Consider the following 21,250-nt stretch of genomic DNA (forward strand, 5'->3'; position numbering starts at 1 on the left):
ACCGGAAGCAAGTGGTGGTCGATGAAAACTACTATACATGAGTCAGATTGGTATACAAACTCATGTGGCACGAGTAGGATTCGAACCAGGGACCTTTTGATCCACAGGCGGGCGCCTTAACCATTACACCACCGCCGCTTCCTATAACAATAACAGGAAGGTATTCTAGAGCAGGAGAAAATAAGTATTTTGACCATTTGCGCCTAAAAGACGATACAATTTCCGTTTACATTTAATTAGTTATTGCTGTTGGAGCAGTTAGCCAGATGGATGGTTTGTTTTGCCTAAAGTAACTCTCAAATTTATTTTAAACAATGCCTTCGCTAATTGTTCTCGGAATCAGCTCAAGTTCAGAAGTTTATTCTTTGAACCGTAAATCACATTTTTAGCTGATTTCACACAAAAAAAAAAACGATTTACGTACTTAGCAAATAGGGTCAATCAGTACTTTGAAATCACTAGTTTCGTCTCCAGGCCTCGATTCATTTGGAATAATCAGATGAAAATTCCCTTTGTCACTCAGATTAATGTAGCTTAAGGCAAAGGAGTATTCAGTAAGCAAGCCGGTAGAATATTTATTGAAAAATATAGCTTGATCTCTGTGACAGATGAAAATAATCTGTCTCTGTCGCTCACATATCTAATATATAGGTTAATCCTGCTGGGATAAAGATTATTTTTCACACTATATACAAAGATTGCCTACCACCTAACATGCAAACTAACAAACACATCCTTTTAAAGTGTAGATGAAAAATGAAAAAAGAACAAGATGAATACGAAATATGTTTTTCACAAGATTGCCAAAGCGGCGCACTGCGTGCCGCATATTGTCAAATTTATTCAAACCACACAATCTTCAAAAACACAGTGTATACCCGTCGCAACACGCCTGTCAGCATAAGCATTTGATCTCGCCTTGTACAAAGGACCATATTTGCATGACAACAATCGCGCACAGTCAATGCCACAACAACCATTTTACATATAAAAATCGCCTTTTTTAGCATTAAGGTTAACATCATTCAACTTCATATAGAGTGCTTGAAAAACATCGTAAGGAAAACTACGGTGCACAGTTTAGTTGACTAGTGTATTTGCGTCTATTTGCCACAATTTGGCGGTAGGTCGTAAGTCAAGTCAGATGCCTTTAGACGACTTGTATAAGATCTGACACCAGTGTTAGCAATAACACACTCGGTATGAATGAATGAATACAGCGTTTGATATTCATTCAACTCGATGATCAAAAATAAATGGTCTAATAGTTATTAGCGCTTTATGAAGTAAATGCCATTACTCTGTGTACAAAAACGTAATTTTTTCTTAATAATTACGCGGGTAACACCGCGGGCTGCAGCTAATATTATAAATGCCAAAGTATGTTCGTTCGTTACCTCGTCACGCATTATCTACTATACCGTTTGTTATGAAATTTGAAACACGGGTAGAAAATAACCTGGAATAATACATAGGTTGCTTTTTATCCGACGGGAGCGAAGCCCCGGGACGCAGCTAGTATGGATCAGGCAGGAAATAAAAATAAAATACTTGGCTCGCTTTTGTAGACACAGATGTGTATTTCACATTGTTTTTTTTTTTTACAAAATAAGTCGTACTTTAAATACTTAATAACAAATGGAATTATAAAATAGTAAAAAATAAGCGGAATTTTAACATAGTAAAGTCTGTCTCGCGCACCGACGTCGGTTCCGTACCAACTTTTTTATGATTAAGTACATAATATAAACGACAGAAAATTTAAAATTGCAGATGCATACGTCCCGTACGTGTTACGTATGCGCCCGTATAACCCCCGCCAGTCCAGTGCAGCAACATTTGCACGTCGTCATTTTCTCCATCCCGGGGCTAAAAAGTAGAATCTCACTGAATCCAACAAGTACAATTCGAAATAAAAAAAGCTTTAACGAGCATTGCTATTTTTGTAACTTTGTTTTCACAATAATTTCCGTCTGCGCTGCACGCTATATGACCAGACTGAATCAGTGAGATGTTCAACAAGCTTTTATTCAATTTGCAATGTGCATACATTGCATTCTTATATTTTTGAACTATACTTACCTGTTGTTTTGTATGGTCGAATCTTGGAATTGAATTTTGTAGCAGATTTAAGCTGAAATTTTGTATAAACGTTTAGTTTGAGTGACAATGCTGTTAATAACGCCTTGTATAACGCAAAGAATATGCATGTCATTATGCACTAAGGATCTGCTCCCGACGTGGGAACGCCTCAAACGTTGTCACACGTTGAAAGTAACGCAGTAAGATCTCTCCGATGCTTGTGTCAAGAATGATACAATAGTAAAAATATTATTGTAACGAGAAAAGCACACCACAGATTTGTGTACAGTCACATACATTGATCATTTCAAAATTTCGTTTCATATTCCAATGTGGAATGGAATCGTTGTTCATATCACGTGATATACATAAATACAGGGTAGGGTTTTCCTTTGTCTGTGTCATAATATATCTAAAATAAATAAATAAATATATTGGGACAAATCACACAGATGGAGCTAGCCCCAAAGTAAGTTCGAGACTTGTGTTATGGGATACTAACTCAACGATACTATAATAATATACTGACCACAATGATTACATAGATAATGCGAGAAAAGCAACGATATTTTATAACAAATGTATATATATATATATATATATATATATATAATATATATATATATATATATATATATATATATATATATATATATATATATATATATATGTAACCAATGCCATTTCATTAAAACATTAAACGATAATATATATTGTAATGTTTCTTCGTCGAAATAAGCTTTTGAAATAAGCGTTTGAACATCAACATTTTCCGATTGACACGGGTCAATGACACTTTCTTTCGCATAAGGTGCTCCCGGTTGCATTTTCGCATTTTCGGTCGTAGCGTGTCAAAGTCGCCCGGATTTCGAAGCGGTATTGAAAGTTCGCCAGATGTCAACAGTCTTCCGTCTTCTAAGTTTGCCGGTTTTAGCAAAACATGGACCATACCAGCGTAGCTTGGACTATCCAGGACTATACCTACGCTTACAAGTAACGTATGGGACATAAATAAGCCGTATTTGGGGCATATTTTTTTCATTTCCAGCAAGTACTTAGTTTACTCTCGCATTTTTTCCCCTTAAAAATATATGTGTAATTTGGTATTTAAATTGCCTTTTTTGAAAGCGGCAAATTGCTTATTTTCTTTTCAGGGTTCCGTAGTCGAATGGCGTATAATAAAAACCCTCATTCGACATGTCTGCCGTCCGTAACGAAGGCAATACTTTGTTCTGAAATTGCTAAAACTAAACGTTTGATACTTGTGTGAGCCGCTTATCGATTGTATTATAAAAACAAAAAATTATCTCAAGAGTTACCCAGTGAGACACACGAGGAAGGACCTCCTTAAAAATAACTTAAAGATTCTTAAAGCAATGTTTATGTATTTTAAAGTCAATCACTTGAAAGACGTACTCCTGCAAAATGATAAAATATGTTTTATTATATAATCTAACTTTTAAAACACGACAGTGAATTTACAAAAAATGAATGACGAAAAAACAAAGAAATTATTTGTTACTTTCAAAAATCTACCACGCACTACCCCTATGAGCAAGCTCGACTCGCTCTTGTCCACAGTTTTTTCACTTTAGCCGTAATTTTACATAGACTACAAGCTTTCCACACGAGTGACATCAAAGTGATATGATTTTAGTATTCATGCAATAATGTGTGATGTATCGCGTGAGTTTACAAATGTTATCTATACTTCTAAAGCGTTTGTGAGTTTGTAAGTGTGTATGTTTGAGGCGGGTAATCTCCGAAACTACCGAACCGATTTCGAAAATTCTTTCACCATTAGAAAGGTACATTATCCAAGATTGCTATAGGCTATATTTTTCTCAAAATTCCCACAGGAGCGAAGCCCCGGGCAACATCTAGTCCATGCAATAAAATTTTATTTGGGATTTGTTTGTACGTAGGAGATATGAAAGAAAAATATTTATGCTGTGTCTTTATGGGACTAAAATAAACAAAAAAAACTGTTTTTGAATTTTTGTGTGTATCAGTATGTTTGTTCGCACATCGTGCAAAATCTATGGGATGGAATTTGATGCGGTCTTTACAGTTGCATAGCGGAAGGTCTAACTTAAAACACGTATAAATTAAAAAATATCCAAATAGAACATACAATTTTAAAAAAATGTGCAGCGAATAAAAAAGTAAAACCTATTAGAGAACAGCCGAAAAAAATCTCCTATTAAAAATAGCATGTTTAATTAATTCATATCCAATTACTGTTAAGTGCTATTAGTACAGTGTTGAGTGCGTTTTAAATGTGAGCCAAAAAGCACTTAAACATAACGTGAAAGCAAAATAGGAAAATAAAATTAAACGGCATACGTGCTTTTGTGCTAGAACTGGATGCTCAATGAAAAACATCAGATGTCAATTAAGAAAAAGCGTTTGCTTTTAAAACATTAATGTACCCTGAAGAAAATCATGGGAATGTATGTACAAATGTATGTATAAACTAGCATTTGCCTACGGCTTCGCCCGCGTGAATTTCATAGCAAAATCCCAAAAATTTTCTGTCTGTCAGTCTGTCTGTATGTTTGTTCGCGCATCACGCAAAAACTACTTTGACCTTTGATGCGGTCTCCAAATTTATATATCTGATAGTCCAACTTAAAATCTGGTATGTAGATTTCATCGAGATGCGTTATTTACAACCCGAGATACAGACAACAATAAGGACATGAAAATAAGTTTGCTTGTTGCAACCAATCTTCTTGAAATGTTTCATAGCTGTAGTTAGAATGGAAGTATATAGGGTACAATCCCTGAAAAATAGCGGTTCTCATAGAAAATTAATGCGGACGAAGCCGCGCACAACAGCTAGTACATAATAAAGTCAATAATACGATAACATGTATACGTTTCAACGAAAGATTCATGCAGGTTAACTTGATAATGGGGTCGTCGATCAGAAAACAGTAATTAACAATACAGTAATAAAAATCGTTGAAAAGGCGGACAGCTCAGCTCGGCGTGTTGCTGTGGCAGAAATCATAGCGCTGGTTTTCAGCTGGCACCATGGGACATAGGAGGTACGGTGGCTTGAGAATAAAACGAAAAACAAACATCCGTAATAAAATTCAGTGACGCAAGTATCAGAATACAATAAATAGGTAAAATAAAAGCTACATATTATGAATAAATATTATATTATAGAAATTATTAAGAAATATATAAATAAAACCAATATACTTGAGATCTATGATGATCTAAATCTTTATTGGCATTACCATTAATTCCTATAATAACAACGTGTATTCTATACATCTGGCAAAAAGTTGATAAAAGGTCCCCCGGTCCCCGACCTGTAACCTGGAAAATACCGAGTGAATACTACTGCAAAATATGATTCCACTTTATACGAGTCCTAATTGAAAAAGAAAAAAGTAAAACGTTTCCTTTGTTCCGAAAATAAGATTGTCATCGGCAATAAAAGGGAAAAAAAATGTGCTATAATCAACAAATCATTTAATCGTCGAGAGGAAAATAAAGTGAATTTTCTTGGGGAAAGCATTACGGGACCCGTTCCTAGTCGAAATATTTGAATTGCTAATTGGAGGAGAGAGGCTGCGACATTTGTGTAAATGGAAAAAGTCTTACGGAGATTTTCAACACATACAATTGCGCGGCCGCCCGACGAAGACAGTGTGTCAGTCACCCACTCTGTCACCTGGAGCGTTTTGCCGGTTTCTTAAGCGTGGGGTTTTATTACAAGTGTCGTCAGTTTTATAGTTAGTACACAAGTGAAGTGATGAAAGAACGCGTGTAAACGCGTGGAAATAAACGTCATATCGGCGGAGTAAACCTTTGAGTTTCCTCTTTGGGAAATTTTACCAATCGTTTGCCACAGCAGACACTTTTGACTCCATCCCATGAACGTAGGCAAAGACCAGAAACATCCACTTGCCACGATCCTGGCGAATCACACTCGCCTCCTCTGCACTTCATATGTATGCTCCGGTTATTGGTTGTTCCTAATAATTCCTTCAGAAGGAGATCCGCAGATTGGTCGCGGAACGTGCTTTAGGGAATTTAGAAATCAATTATTTTGGTATTCACTTATGTCACTCTGTATAAGTATTAGCTTATACCTTGACTGACTTACGTTCATATTTTTCCAGAGCAAGTATTGTTTATATAAATAACTTCGACGTGATCCACTGTAACCTGATTTAGGAAACAGGGCCGCACTCCCCCGACATCCGTCAATCACTAGCACCCCATCCCCCATCTGTCACATTTGTTAAACATTTTTTTTTTAGAAATCCGCGGTTATAAAATATTCTGAAAGTAATTTTCCTGTTGTTTACTCGCTCGAAAGAAATATTTTGTAGTATAAAAGGTAAATGACATGCGAGTTGCCTGACGGTAAGCAAACACCGTGACCAATGGTCACCAGCAACCCGATGCGGGTAGCGTTGTACCGTTAATGCTTTCGAGAAAGCGTTAAGATTCTTTTTCTTGTATTCATTTTATTGTTAACATATTTGTTTTCATTTCTTTTGAAGCGTGGCGTAACATCAAAGTCTCAAGTCGTACACATGGATGTATTAAATAGTTATTAATTAAATTTAATAATTAGAGATATTTAATACATCTATGGTCTTACATGGATTCGATTAGCTCGTGGTAGTTGAGGTTGACGTAAAAGAAGAGAGGCCTTTTTCAACATAAGGCGGTAAAAGGCTTCGATAAATGAGTAGAATGTCAATTAGTGTCTACAAAATTAGTGTCGTGGTATCAGATTTAGCCAACCGAAAGAACACGAAACGCGACAGGTATAGTATAGAATAGAATATATTGATACACACCACTAACGTCAAAAATACAATCCGCGTACATCGCTACAGGTATAAAACGGTTGGATTACACCGAGGACTGGCTCATGGCAAACCACAGAGGGGCACCTGATTCCAATTAGTGCACACGATGATCTGCATTGGACATTTGCATTTGCAAAGGGCTATATTAATTAGAAATCAAATTTCTGTGAATTGCAGACGGATATACATCCATGCACTAATTTACGCTAGGAATAAATGGTTAAATATGATTTGTTTATTGAATGAAACGTATCAATCGGTGGTTCTCAGACCGTTTCGATAGCTATGGCCGCGCTGTCATTATAATTTTTCATTTAGCTATGGTTTTACTACTTAACTTTAAAATAATTATTCTGAACTATGGTAATGTTAATTTTATGAATGATTGATTGACCTTGGGAAATAATTCCTTCTTTATCAGTATTTATTAGCTCAGTTCCATGTACGGGGAAAGTAAGTAGGTAAGTAGGGTATGGGTCGTTGGCGAATATATACTCGTAATTACATATTATTCTCGTACACACATTGACTTAGATAAGATATCTATTAAGACCTCGCTAACCATACAGAACGTAGGACCAGAAACCCATTATACAGATCTGAGAAACCCAATACCAATTAATGGCAGAATGCAATCTAAATTGCACGAGATAGAATTGAGTTCCAATAAATAATAAATATATAAAAGAAATATATTTTAGGACGAATCACACAGATTGAGCTAGCCCCTTGTATTATGGGATACTAACTCAACGATACTATATTTTATAACGAATACATATATAGATAGAACATCCAAGACCCGGGCCAATCAGAAAAAGATCATTTTCCATCATGATCCGACCGGGGATTGAACCCGGGACCTCTCGGTTCAGTGGCAAGAACTTTACCACTGCGCCACCGAGGTCGTCAATTTTAGATTCTTATTCAATTACACAAACGTCAAATCAATTTAGATAATTCTCTTCTAGAATAAATCATTATCGATGTTTTATGTTATGTTTAGAGCTAAGAAAGAGCGGGGGCTCCTGGCACATGCATTGAAATGCTTAAATGAAGGCTCCGTCAACTAGTTTATACAAATCAAACTTGTAGATGATGAAATAAAGAATTTTAATTTGAATTAATTTAATTTACATTTTATTAACTATTTTGAAATATATTTGAAATTTTAGATTGATTTTCTTTGTTGGAACATAATTAAGTCGACTGATCGGGAAAATAGACTGATTGTTCCGGAGGGTACTCTAATACAGGCAATCGTTTAATTCTCTGCAAAAATGTTATAATACGCTCAGTACAAAAACTTCCAATATATTTTTTTTGTTGAAGAAGAATATATAACTCTTCATCGATCGTCGACTTTCCATACTGATCTGATAAGCCAATTTGTGTTGGAAAACAAAAAGAAATATTTTTTTGACAGATTTCTTTAAAAGTTTCTTCATTCAAATCTACTTATGAAGAAAATGTATTATAATATCCTTTGTTACATCGGGTATTAAAATTATATATTTTGTTGTAGTGCCGGGACACACCGCGGGAAACGGGACAGTCCACGAGACATAGCATCGGAGGAAACCATACGAATTAATTATCAATTTACGATTTAATTAATAAATATTATAATTTATTACTTGTTAAAAAGTGATGATACACGGCACAGGAAATATAGTAGAACAGGAGACGAGAATAATAAAAATATCATTCATAAACATTACAAGCCATTTGATATACCGGATTAAAAAATTGCTAATGCTTGAAAAATTATTCAGATACGGTTTGACATACAAAAATATGTATTTTAACTACGGAAATTACCGCGGCCGAACCGGGCTGGAGAAGGTTTTTGAGAGGAAATGGGTATAGTAAAATTCGGGAAGATATAACGTGAGGAGGGATTGAAATTTTACGGAAAAAATCGGAGGCGAGAGGAAGCCATTCTTTGTTATTATGTTACGACAGGAACACACGGTAACGGTACGGTACTGAGGAAACATGTACGGTACAGAGAAAAAAAAGTACATAAACCAAGATTTCAGTTAGGGCTCCTTCAAACTCTTAATTATCCAAAAAGGTTCTGTCTTCAAAGAACTTCGAGAACCTCTGATTTAAATCAAGGCCAAATACAATAGCACTAATCTCATACGGTATCATCAAATTTAGTTCCCTTAACATCACAAATTCAATAGATACATAGGGCAATCCAATCATAATATACCTAAAAGGAAATCTCGATCCCGCTTACATATAATAGATCTATACAAACATATATATGTATAAATAACAACATGTTTCCTTTGGCAATATGATATTATTGTAACATGTTTAACAAAGGTTGACTTTGCTACTGACAAGCTCGCTTAGTTTCTCAATAGTTATTTTGTTATCATCATATTGTTAGCGTATGCTTCCGCCCTAGAATAGGACCACTCTCTATTCTTGGCGACTATTTAATATGGGACACACTTTATTTATTGACAATTGCGAAAAAACTTAACGTAAAACACTTCCCGTTTACTCGTAGATAAGTTAAACATATATCTCTATTATACTTTAAACATATATCTCGTCTTTATATCATATGGGGTAGACAGAGCCGAGAAACGTTGGGAAACCAATTTTTTTTTGTTTGTGTGTTTGTAACAGTCGAATAAACTATTTATCTATATAAACTAAGATAATTCTCTTTCACGTGAACGTTTTCCAGGTTTCATGTGAACGTTTCTTCCCGAGCCGTTGAGCGTCGGAGCCCAGGGTCCGTTTTCCTACTTCTTCATCTCCACTTCGCATCACTAGTTGTCAGACCATGGTGTAATACAGGTTTAATAATAATGTAATTACTCTCTTGTCGAGAAAACTCGTGCTAACTTTAAAGCCCGCTCACTTTCCCAAGTCATAGTTTTTCAATTCAAGTTTGAAACATGATCCAGCAACAATTAGAGTGTACAAGGTTAGCTTCCCGGGCACAGGGCCTTGTTGCGAACGAAATTGAGATTTCAATCACTTTTAAACTTGTTCGTAGGTGAGACTCTGGAGACTGGGAGATGCGTTGGTTACAGATATATGGAGATATGTATGTACATACTATATTAAATTTTTTTTTTTTTATATGTTATTAATAATACGTGGATAACATCATACGGTTTACAGTAAACACTAAGCTTGTATCGATATAGGTAAGTCTGTGTGCCAATCTGTTTTTGGATTATATTGTAATCGAGAAATTTGTACATAAATTAAAATTTATATAGAGTATGTATATACAATGTTGTACTAAAACTGTTTTTGAATTTGATTTTTTTATAAAAAGGTAATACAGAAACAAAAACGGAATGACATCTGAAACGCGCGAGATTGACAGGGATAGTGTCACAAAATATATCTACTTATAATTTTTATTTACGGAGAGTAAATATATATATCCGTATATATATAATAAATTTATATAGGTACACTTAAATTTGTATATATAATAAATTTATATAGGTACACTTATATTTTAGGTTACACACTGACCCGTGTTTCAATATTGATATTATGACATACTATATTCCGTGTCAAACTCAATCTTGACGTTGGCAAAATCATCGTTTTGGTGAACGATTGAACACACACACATAACACTTTAAAAAAAACGCAAGCCATATAATTAGTAGGTACTCCGTCGAAGTACTTATTAAATCCATGACTCCGTACAGCGAAGTACTTTCTAAATCAATGCCGTAAACTTCATTAATTACGTTAAGAAATAATTGTCACGTGGTTGCCCAGTCAGTAGCCAGTAATATAGTAAGCATCTTTATATAACCTTTTTTTCTGATGATAAAGTATTCACTGTTATTCGTTGCGATATGTAATATTTTAAAGTTGGCTTGTTAATGTATGAAAACTTACATTAGAATAACAAACCTCTGTTTTATCAAAATGCATATGTAATGGTTTTATCATACTGGAGAATGCGTATGTAATTTGTTGTTGTGTTTTTAAATGACAATAAATAAATAAATAGAATAACTTTTATTTTAAAATTCCGCAGGTGTGTTTACGTGTTTCTATGATCTGTCAGGAGTCCAGGCGAACCCTGCAACTGTGAGTTGGCAGGCGATTTGTCTTTCAGTGCCCCGGAGAGTAGCCCGTCTGATTTTGCTGTTAGAATATTTAATGTGACAGTTTTATAATGAATTACTTAAACATGTTTTTGCAAAATAGACGTACTTACTTATGCAGATACCTTTAGTTTAGAGAAGTTTTAGAGGTTACTGAGGAGCAACGAATATAACTGTTAAAACGTTATTTTAAAAACATTCGAACTAAAATAAGATCAGGGTATGGATTTAAATTGGTGTAGTGTTAGTTATATATACATAAGTAGCGCAAATGGGGAAGTTATTTTATTCGTTTATATGCTTTGATTGTGTATATTAGTTTATTACAAACGGCGATCCTAGTCATTAAATAGTAAAATAGATTTTTCCATTATCTATTCTGTTTCACCCACAAACGATTAATTTCACAGATGTCTTGTTTTCGTTTCCGCAACAAAAGTTCGTTATCTAGCCTATTGCTTACCACCAATTTAGCTTGCAAATGTGTCCGCTCTCAGCGAAGGAAAAAGAACTTATATCCGTACCTATTAATGGAAAACTTTTAGGTCGTTGATGAGGCAAAGCTTTTTTTAAACAACATTTTTAAAGCAGTATGGTCGCCACAGCACTTACCTTCACAGAGTAGTGGCTGTATGTCAGCGTCGGGCCGTCCCGCCGGGCACAGCGGCAGCGCCGGCGACGACGCCGCGCCGCCATCTGTTTCCACCTGAAGCAAAACACAACAATGTATTTTTTAATAGCGCAATTAACGCACTTCGCCCAGTGCCGATTATTTCTCAATTTCCATAATTTTTCCCGTTACAATTATCTAACGTTCGCCCGCCAATAAACCTACGTACCTAACCAACTCTGAATATTAAAAGTATTACTTTCAGTATGGACTGAGTTATGGTATAGATCCATACTGCGAGGTCCTAGTGTGCGCACTGCGGTATTTCTCTTCGTTGTTTATTTCTCGAATTTCTGTGACAAACTAAATCACACTACAGTTTTCGCACAGGTGTGGTGAAAAAGACGCGGGGCAGTACGGTGCGAGTACGGAATATAATTTGCGAGAATAAATTCCGTGCGATGAAATATGCCCTACTGTTGAATGTTCGAGAATTTTGACCGCCATCATTACCGACCTTCAAAATAAAGAACCATTCTAGAAATATAAAAATATTGATAAAATCTTACACTACACAGATTATTGGTCATAAATAAGGAAAGTAAATTCTTGTCTTTATTGAAATTTTGAAGAGGGCAATGACGTTGATCGATGTGCTCAAAGCTTCCGTACCGTGGTCAATGAGTGTACTGTTCACGGATGCCCAACAAGAACCTCCTCGCTAGAACCACCGATACCACATTGTACACCAGCGTGACAACCAAGACACCACCGAGCCACAACGTCGCTGATAGAAACATGTTGGTTGAAAACATAACTACCACTTTACAAGTCCTAGATTCGCTTCTACAGCATAATTTTTCACTTTTTTCCTATTCTATACGCTTTTAGACGTTTGACGTTGTCTAGAAATATTATTTTCTAACGTTAATCTATCAGTTGTCTATGGTGTGGTAGATTGAAGGAGAATTTTACCAAGAACTTTAACTATGGTCCACTGTCATCGTTATCACTGTAGAGTTTATTATTCCGTGATCGCTATAAATGAATTGTTCGATTCATGGAATTATTAGGTACTAGGTAGATAGGTATTAAACTGGCTTTTTTTTCGCAGCTTCGTCTGTGTGAATTTCTTTGCAAATTTCTGAACAGGCATGATTTTCATTCAAAATTGATGATCCATGATCATTTGGGGATTGATCTTTGAAAGAAAGTAACCTATGTTAGACTGACAGATAGACTTTCGTATTTATAATATTTTATGGATATGGATTTCAACCAGCAAACCATGAGAGGAGAGCTGAAAAGAAATAAATTCAGACAAATTAAAATACAAAATTAAAATGAACTTTTAAACTCATAAAATAAACTTCATGCGAACGTATACTATTATTTTAAAGAGATAAATGTTTGTGAGTTTGTATGTTTGAGGCGGGTAATCTCGGAAACTACTGAACCGATTTAAAAAATACTTTCACCATTAGAAAGGTACATTATCCAAGATTGCTATAGGCTATACTTTATCTGAAAATTCCCACGGGAGCGAAGCCCCGGGCAACATCTAGTAATGAAATAAATTTTATGCAAATAATTCGTGTGTGTGGTTCACTAACTTACTTCTTCAACGGGAACACTCCGTATCTTCCCATGTATATCTATTGTAAGCGCCATATCAGCTGATAAACAACAATGGCATTCCCAAGGAGAGTAGGCGGCCGGTTGTATGGTCACAGTCGAATCTTAGTTTATTTATTACACTGACCCCGGGTTCACTGGCATTACAGCCCCGAATGCACGCGACACGCGACGATGACGAGGGATATAGAAAGTCTTAATTCTACTATTATTTGTAGACACGCATGAGGATTTGTGAGAGAAAAATGTAATTTTTCACGGTATTCCCAGAATCGGATTTAGAAGAAAAAAGTGACATTGCTTGCGTCCTTGAACTTATAGTAATATTATTTATTTTAATGATGATCAAGTCTGAATTGAAAGAACTGTCTTATACTTATTAAATGCAACATGAGAACTCAACAGGTTGCTGCGACCTGTTATTTCGCACGGAACTTGGTTTAAGTAATAAATTAACTGCAAAACTTTGTAGACTGGCTTTTGAAATTAATAACCTCATACGCCAGAATATACACGGGGTCCTTGGGCGACTGACTGAGATCGCATTAAACTGGGACCGCGGGCTCAGATGCTCAAGCTATGTTTCTGAATGAATTCACTGAGCCTGTGGGACAAAGCCACCACATAATGTTTTTATAATGAAAGTTTACCATGACCGCTTTATTTTAAGAGAAGATATGTCATTTTTTATTATATATTAGTTATTTTTTTCAGGTTTTCTGTCACGATCTCATCGTCTACCCGTCTCCCTTGAACTTTCCATTACATAAAAATACATTGGTAAATTGGTTGGCGAATGAATAATATGAATATGACTAAATTGGAACAGCTCCAACTGCAGTCCCGGTAAACCCATTAAAATAAAGTGTTTTGAATAAATGTTTTTTTGTTTTTCTTGGGCAACTGGGACCGCGGTCCCAGTTTAGTGCGGCCCTAGTTGCTGAACAGTTCGCACATGCATATTATACATGGAGAGATCAGTAACATCACTTGTTATATAAGACATAAGTCACAGGTTGTTAGTTCCCACGTAAATTGTTTCTAATATTTTAAACTATTTTAACCTTCGCTTTCTTCATCGCGACAAAATATATTTTGAATTTTGTTATTATTCATTATATTACATTACGCCCGCGGCTTCGCCCGTGTGAATTTCTCTGCGGAAATTGGAACACAAACTTTCATCCCCCCATTATAGTCTTGATTTTTGAGAATAGTACCCCGTATTTGAACTAGCCTTTATACTATATGCACGCCAAATTCATCAAAATTTGTCCAGCGGTTTAGCCGTGAAAGCGTAACAGACAGACAGACAGATAGACAAACAGACAGACTTTCGCATTTATAATATTTGTGTGGATATGTCGCAGGGATATTATAAATTCACTAGTGACATTAAAAAAACACGGTTTTTTGTCGTCAACACGTTATATTTCTAACGATGTAACGACCTTGTTTTAGTGATATTGTAATTTCACTAGATCGATATTGTTAAAATGATATTTAACAATAACATTGGATATAAAAGGTCGTTAGATTATAACACAAAACACTGGTACATTTTTATTACTAACTGTGCCACAAAGTTTAATCATATGAGTTATGAAATAATAGACAGGTTTTTATTGATTTGCAATTGCTCACAAGCACTCATTTTCAAGGTATTGTCTAGAATGTGTCTAGAATAATCAAAGATATAACTTTATGTGTATAACTTTATATATGATATAACTTTATGTGGTAAAAACGTTTAAAGTTAGCACGCTCCAATGTTTAAATATATATTTTTTGCAAATGGTGTCTGACCAACTCGTCTAACCAATCAGAACGCGCGGAACAAATAAACATCATAAGTATAATAACACAGCATATACATGTATATATTATATATTTTTGTGTAAATATCATAATCTGACATAACTTAAGGTAGGTAATAAAATCTAATTCTAATTTATTTACAAATAATAATATATATGTGTTTAAACTAAAGTTGTAAAACGATGACACTCGGTCGGGCGCCATCTTGTTGTTAACGTTTCCCTATTTAAAACTAAGAGCGCATCGTCCAAGTGTCATTCGTTCCTTCGTTGTCGGCCTGTGCACATCGAATATACTACTTGGTGAGTCATTATTATAAAAATACCCTTATTTATTTATTGTTCATTTACTTGCTATTGCCGTATTCACTATTGTTTACTAATACTCCGATTTGTTTAAATTGCTGAATCATTATTTATTAAACTAGATAATGAATCGTTATTTAAAATAAACTAGATAATGAAATATAACTGTTGTTTTGCTTAAATACCGACAAAACTATAGTTATGCTATTCAACACACCTAATTAGTCGTTCCGTGAAATTATTATATCACTACAAAGAGATAGATCTGATAAAATCCCTGCGACAGATATAAAGGGCAAGCTCTTTCAATTCATATGCCAGATGATTTTGCAATTTATTAAAATACAATTTACTCAAAACAAGTGGCAAAAATGTAAGTTAAGATACAAATATCCATCTCATTTTTGCCTAAAAACTGATTTAAAATCGAGTTGCGAAAAGTTACCATTAATAAGCACGCGACAGGATAATAATTTTCGCAATAACTATCGCGGAGAAAGTTCCCGTAAACTTTCTGCAATATTTTTACATGACACATTATCGTGTTTCGTGAAAACTGTTTTTCTTTCTCACTCAAGTTTGAGACAGAAACTTGTTAGTTACTACTTTTTACTTATTTTATTAATAACCTACAAATGTGGTGTTCTGGAATGTACTTCATCCTTTCTCATTTTCAGGTCTTGTAGCCATTTATCATCTGCCTTCAGCATAAGCAGGAACCGGACAGTGAAGTGACAAAAACTCATTTGATTGTATATAGATGCATGAAAGCCATAGTGATTATGAAATGTGCTAGTCTCTGATGTTTTAATGAACGCAGTTCCCGTGGAAATTTCGGGATAAAAAGTGCCCTATATGTTATTCCAGATTATATTCTATCCGTGTACCAAATTTCATAACAATCCGTCCAGTAGATCTAGCTAGATATCTAGTAGTGGTATGTATGAAAGAAACACACATACATCCTCATAAACTTTCACATTTATAATATAACTAGTATTTTGAGTAAATTTTTAAACTTATTTTTCTTATATAACTAATATCGATATTCTTCTTTTATTTAAACGTATAAAATCCATTTATTATACATTGAAACACACACGCAGTGGGAAGAATCTATAATAAGTGAACGACGTAGAGTGCACAGAAGTCCTAGCTAACAAATGGAGTGAAATTGGATTGGACTGGCGCAGGGTTGCCATCTTTTAAATGTAATAAAATGCGACGGATGCGAAAATATCTACAACAAGACTTGCGCTGACTTCCCTCAGTGTCAGTGAGTATTCACAAAATTGAACTCAATTTTAGTTTCAAATATAATACTTAAGACTTAAATGCTGTTTAGGTTGAGGTTACTGCTGCCAGTCTCTACCATTTACTAGGACACACTCAAAATCCACCTCTTGATCAAGGGATAATGTGAGCTAACGTTTTTTTACTTTCTGTCGTCTCTAATCGCCTGTCATTATGGCTAACATTCGCTAAAAGTGATGACAGCTGAGTACATACACTGTTCAATTAATCAATTGAATTTAAGTAATCACTTAACGTAAGTTGTGTAAGTTAAATCTGAATAGGTGGCAACCTTAGGCTGGAAGGTGAATTGTTTGCAGCACGATTGCTCGTGAAAGCGGAGGCGTGAATCGAGTCTCATTGAGTGAACTCCAAAACTACGAATTTTGTAAAAATAAATGTAATTTCAAAGTTTTATTTTTAGATTTGTGTTATGAAACTGTATTTCTTTTAGTTTCAAATTTCAAATAAATAATCACACTACAATCTGTCATCAATCAAATAATATTATAAAACGGAATTATAATCTCATCATAAAATCTCATCTGCCAGAAAAGAGCTGACAGTTTCCAAACTACTGAACCATACATAGCTAATAACATTCTCGATTAAATTCTCTTTCAAATAAAAAAGAATAGATCAAAATGGGTTCAGTCGTTTAGCTGCTACGACGCGGACTGACATACAGATCCACAGTCACAATGAACTTCTAACTCCCTAACCCCCCTCCTGTCGTCGGGGGTTATGAAACGTTAAAATGTGAATTTCTGTGTGATTTACAAAAATAAAAATAAATATTAATTTTGGGAATACCGGTCACATTATAATATTTTTATTTGTGTGTAGGTTTGTACGTCTGCCTCTTAAACACCTTATTTATGCTATCAGATTTTTGTAATTTATTTAGTGGCTTAAAATATATGAGCACCGCGTTTCAACTCGACAAATCGTAGTGAAGACCAAGAACAGAGATACAACAAACACTTAGTATTCTAAAAACATAATATTGTGATTTTGATGAAAATTACGAAAGAAAGGCTAAAATTAAGAACTCTGTGGTTTCTAGCAACTTTAATGAAAATGATCATTTGGACGGGATATTTTTATAAATAAATAAATATATTAGGACAAATCACACAGATTGAGTTAGCCCCGAAGTAAGTTCGAGACCTGTGTTATGGGATACTAACTCAACGATACTATATTTTATAACAAATACATATATAGATAAACATTCAAGACCCGGGCCAATCAGAAAAAGATAATTTTCCATCATGATCCGACCGGTGATCGAACCCGGGACCTCTCCAGGCCAAGCACTCAACCACTGCGCCACCGAGGTCGTCAATTTTTACATCTAATAATTAGTATCATTATTCTACTTTAGAACTAATTATTTTAAAAACATCCGTCTCTTAAACCGCTTAATGTATCGTTATATACTAGCTGTAATCACGTGGTGTTCTTCATAGCCGTATTCCTCATGGCTGAGGGTGTGGTCATTACATAGAATGAAACACACACAACAACTTTCTTGGCATTAGTAATGGAGTGGTTTGCCATTGCCTTTTCCATTTCACACATAAGTTAATAATAATCAACCAGTGTGCAGGTTTCCTCACGATGTTTTCCTTCACCGGAAGCAAGTGGCGGTCGATGAAAACTACTACACATGATCAGATTACAAACTCATATGGCACGAGTAGGATTCGAACCTGGGACCTTTCGATCCACAGGCGGGCGTCTTAACCACCACCACCGCTTCTAATGTATTCACGTGGTGTTACCCGCGTTTAAACAAAAATTACTTTCGTTTTTATGCACAGTATCTATTTTATAAAGCGCTAGTGACTTATCAGACTTTTTGACCATTAAATCCTAGATATTGGATACCTCAATACCAAATTTTATAAAAATTGGTCCAGCAGTTTGAGCGTGAAGAAGTGACAAACGTAATACTCACAAACATTCGCCTTTATAATATTAATGATATTTATTTATTTATTTATTTTGAATGGAACAAAGTTGTCCAAAAGGGAAATTTTAAAAGTTTTCCCTTTTTACGAAATCTTTAATCAAAAATGTACTTTGTAACTAAGCATTTAAGTTTTAATTGCATTTGTCCCTCCGAGCCCAGATAGAAGAGAGACAACAAAAGTTGAACCGTAACATCAATTTTCTGTGTTCCTACCAATAAGAGCTTGTTCCCATTGCTCAGTCGCGCTCCGTTGCGACGACGCAGCACGTGAAGCTCCGTCGTGTGTTGCTATGCATCGAAACCGTAACATCAATTTTCTGTGTTCCTACCAATAAGAGCTTGTTCCCATTGCTCAGTCGCGCTCCGTTGCGACGACGCAGCACGTGAAGCTCCGTCGTCCGTTGCTATGCATCGAAACTTATACAATTTCTACACCCATCTGCGTGGATCTGTCGACGTGACGGAAAACCGGCCGGGCAATGTGAATCTCAAATGTCGCCAGAAATACTGAACAAAATTTCAGGAATTTACATTTACTGTTTAAAGCTAAACCAACGTTATTTTCGTGTCCGCTCACTAACGCCAACAAAACATTTTTATAAATATCTTTTATATTTTGCCGAACACTTAAAAAGCGGTATGCTACACTAGATAAAAGCTTTTTATTTGTTTTCTATTGGACACAGTTGCCACAATTTACATAACTGAAAGCCACCACCAAAATATCTGAATGGATATTTATGAAATTTGGTTTGCATATAGTAAAATAACCCAGTTCAAACATACGCTAGGTTCTTATTCTAATTTCTCCTCCTGGCAGTCAGGAATAGCGATGAAATATTGTATGACAAAAACTCTGGAGCTGAAGTCAATAGCTAATTATTAATGACAACACTGATATATATATAATATATTAATGCTCGTGGTCACGAAGTACCTTTTATAAGTTTAATTATTTTAAAATAAATATAGAATTCATTTGAAATAAATTATACCGAAACTTCGGTGAACGATTTCACGAAACCTTTGATAAACAGAGACCCAAGGGCGACCCTTACCTTGCGGTCATCTGTTGAATTTTGTTATGAACTTTGCTTTGGACCGAAAATTCAGTTCAATTCGAAACAAAGATAAAGATCTTTGTTTCGGACTGAACTAAATTTTTCGCTGAAAAAGTGAAACAACATTTCTACGTCTTTACGAAGAAATTTTGTTTCACTTTAATAGAATAAAAATATACCCATTTCTTAATTAATAATATTTACCTATTGGCTTCGCTCGGGTTAAACCGTAATAAATTATACACCTAAAACCTTCTCAGGAATCACAGTATCTATTTTGAAAAACCGCATTAAAATCCGTTGCGTAGTTTTAAAGATCTAAGCATATATAGGGACAGATAGCGGGAAGTTGTACTTTGTTTTATACAATTGTAGTGATATTTACAAAAATTACATTTTGTACGCTTTTATTGTTATCTAAGAGATCTTATTGTATATAATATACAATGCGGGACCAAATCATGTCCGTGAAGTAAACCCTTGAGGAGTTACCACTATTGGAGCCGTTCTCGAGTGCACCATCAGGTCATGCTTATTATAATAAGTCATTGTCATCCAAATTAAACCTTAGTACAAATTTGTAACTCAATCGGTTGAAGATATCTGCTTCAAAATTTAGTAATCACAGCTGCTCCAGACGTGGAAACTCAACGATTTACATACACATGACTTTTTTGTCACACATTGAATGCAATAAGATAATCTCTGACAACAATAAAAGTTTGAGATATGTTTGTAAAAAACTTATTTTGCCGTATAACGGAATCACGGCAGTAAGTAGAACAATACCAAGTTATGAAACTCAACTATTCTCAATGGCTTATCGGCGAATTTATCGACTGACTATGCAGAACTTTTGGCGCCAACTTGCCGTTGCCGGTGAAACACAAACGAGAACTCACCAAGTTTTGGAGATACAGACGTACCTACCGCGAGATGTGATCAATTAGTTTCATGGAAAATGTATATCAAGTTGTTTAGTAGTTTGTAGCTTTGATAGACATTATTTAATTTAGAATTTGACGTGAAAATATTTCTGTGATGTTGATTTTTGAATGAATGGATTTGACAATCGGAAAAGGGATTTTTGACCAAACTACATTGTTTGCTATTGCAATATCAAATAGAATGGTCGAGATTGGTTGATAAACACATGTCAAAATCAGTTTTTCTTTACATTCATGACAGTATGTACTTAAGATCAATTAAAAATAAATAAATTTATACAACATGCTCGAGTGCAGAATCCAGTAAGCGTGCGAAGAAAGAAAAGCGAAACATGGGATATTGTTTATTTAAAAATGCTGGCACAGATTGACACATTATTATGTCAGTAAATATCATGGTGTTGAAAAATACCTACTTCGTACACGGAGTACCTACTAATTCCATGCATAAAGATCAGACAGGGATGCGTGGTAGAAATCAGAGGAAGCTTCCAGTCCAGCAGTGGGATGATATCTTAAAAATAATTATATGTAGGTGGTTTTGTTCTTTGCTCATTTGTATTATGTA

The 21,250-nt window shown here is 35.0% G+C and overlaps 2 protein-coding genes across 4 annotated transcripts in view; one reads left to right on the top strand and one right to left on the bottom strand.

Moving 5' to 3' along the window:
• Positions 1-21,250, top strand: part of LOC128683319 (uncharacterized protein) — a 155,517-nt gene that overhangs the window by 132,451 nt on the left and 1,816 nt on the right. The gene's annotated exons all lie outside the window — the stretch shown is intronic.
• Positions 1-21,250, bottom strand: part of LOC128683313 (uncharacterized protein) — a 167,784-nt gene that overhangs the window by 67,229 nt on the left and 79,305 nt on the right. For all 3 annotated transcript variants that reach the window (XM_053768802.2, XM_053768801.2, XM_053768803.2), the window contains one exon: positions 11,648-11,741. In XM_053768802.2, coding sequence (XP_053624777.1) covers positions 11,648-11,741 — 94 coding nt within the window. The remainder of the gene's footprint in view (positions 1-11,647; positions 11,742-21,250) is intronic.

This window comes from Plodia interpunctella, chromosome Z, assembly GCF_027563975.2.
Source record: "Plodia interpunctella isolate USDA-ARS_2022_Savannah chromosome Z, ilPloInte3.2, whole genome shotgun sequence".
Taxonomy (NCBI): Eukaryota; Metazoa; Arthropoda; class Insecta; order Lepidoptera; family Pyralidae; genus Plodia; species Plodia interpunctella.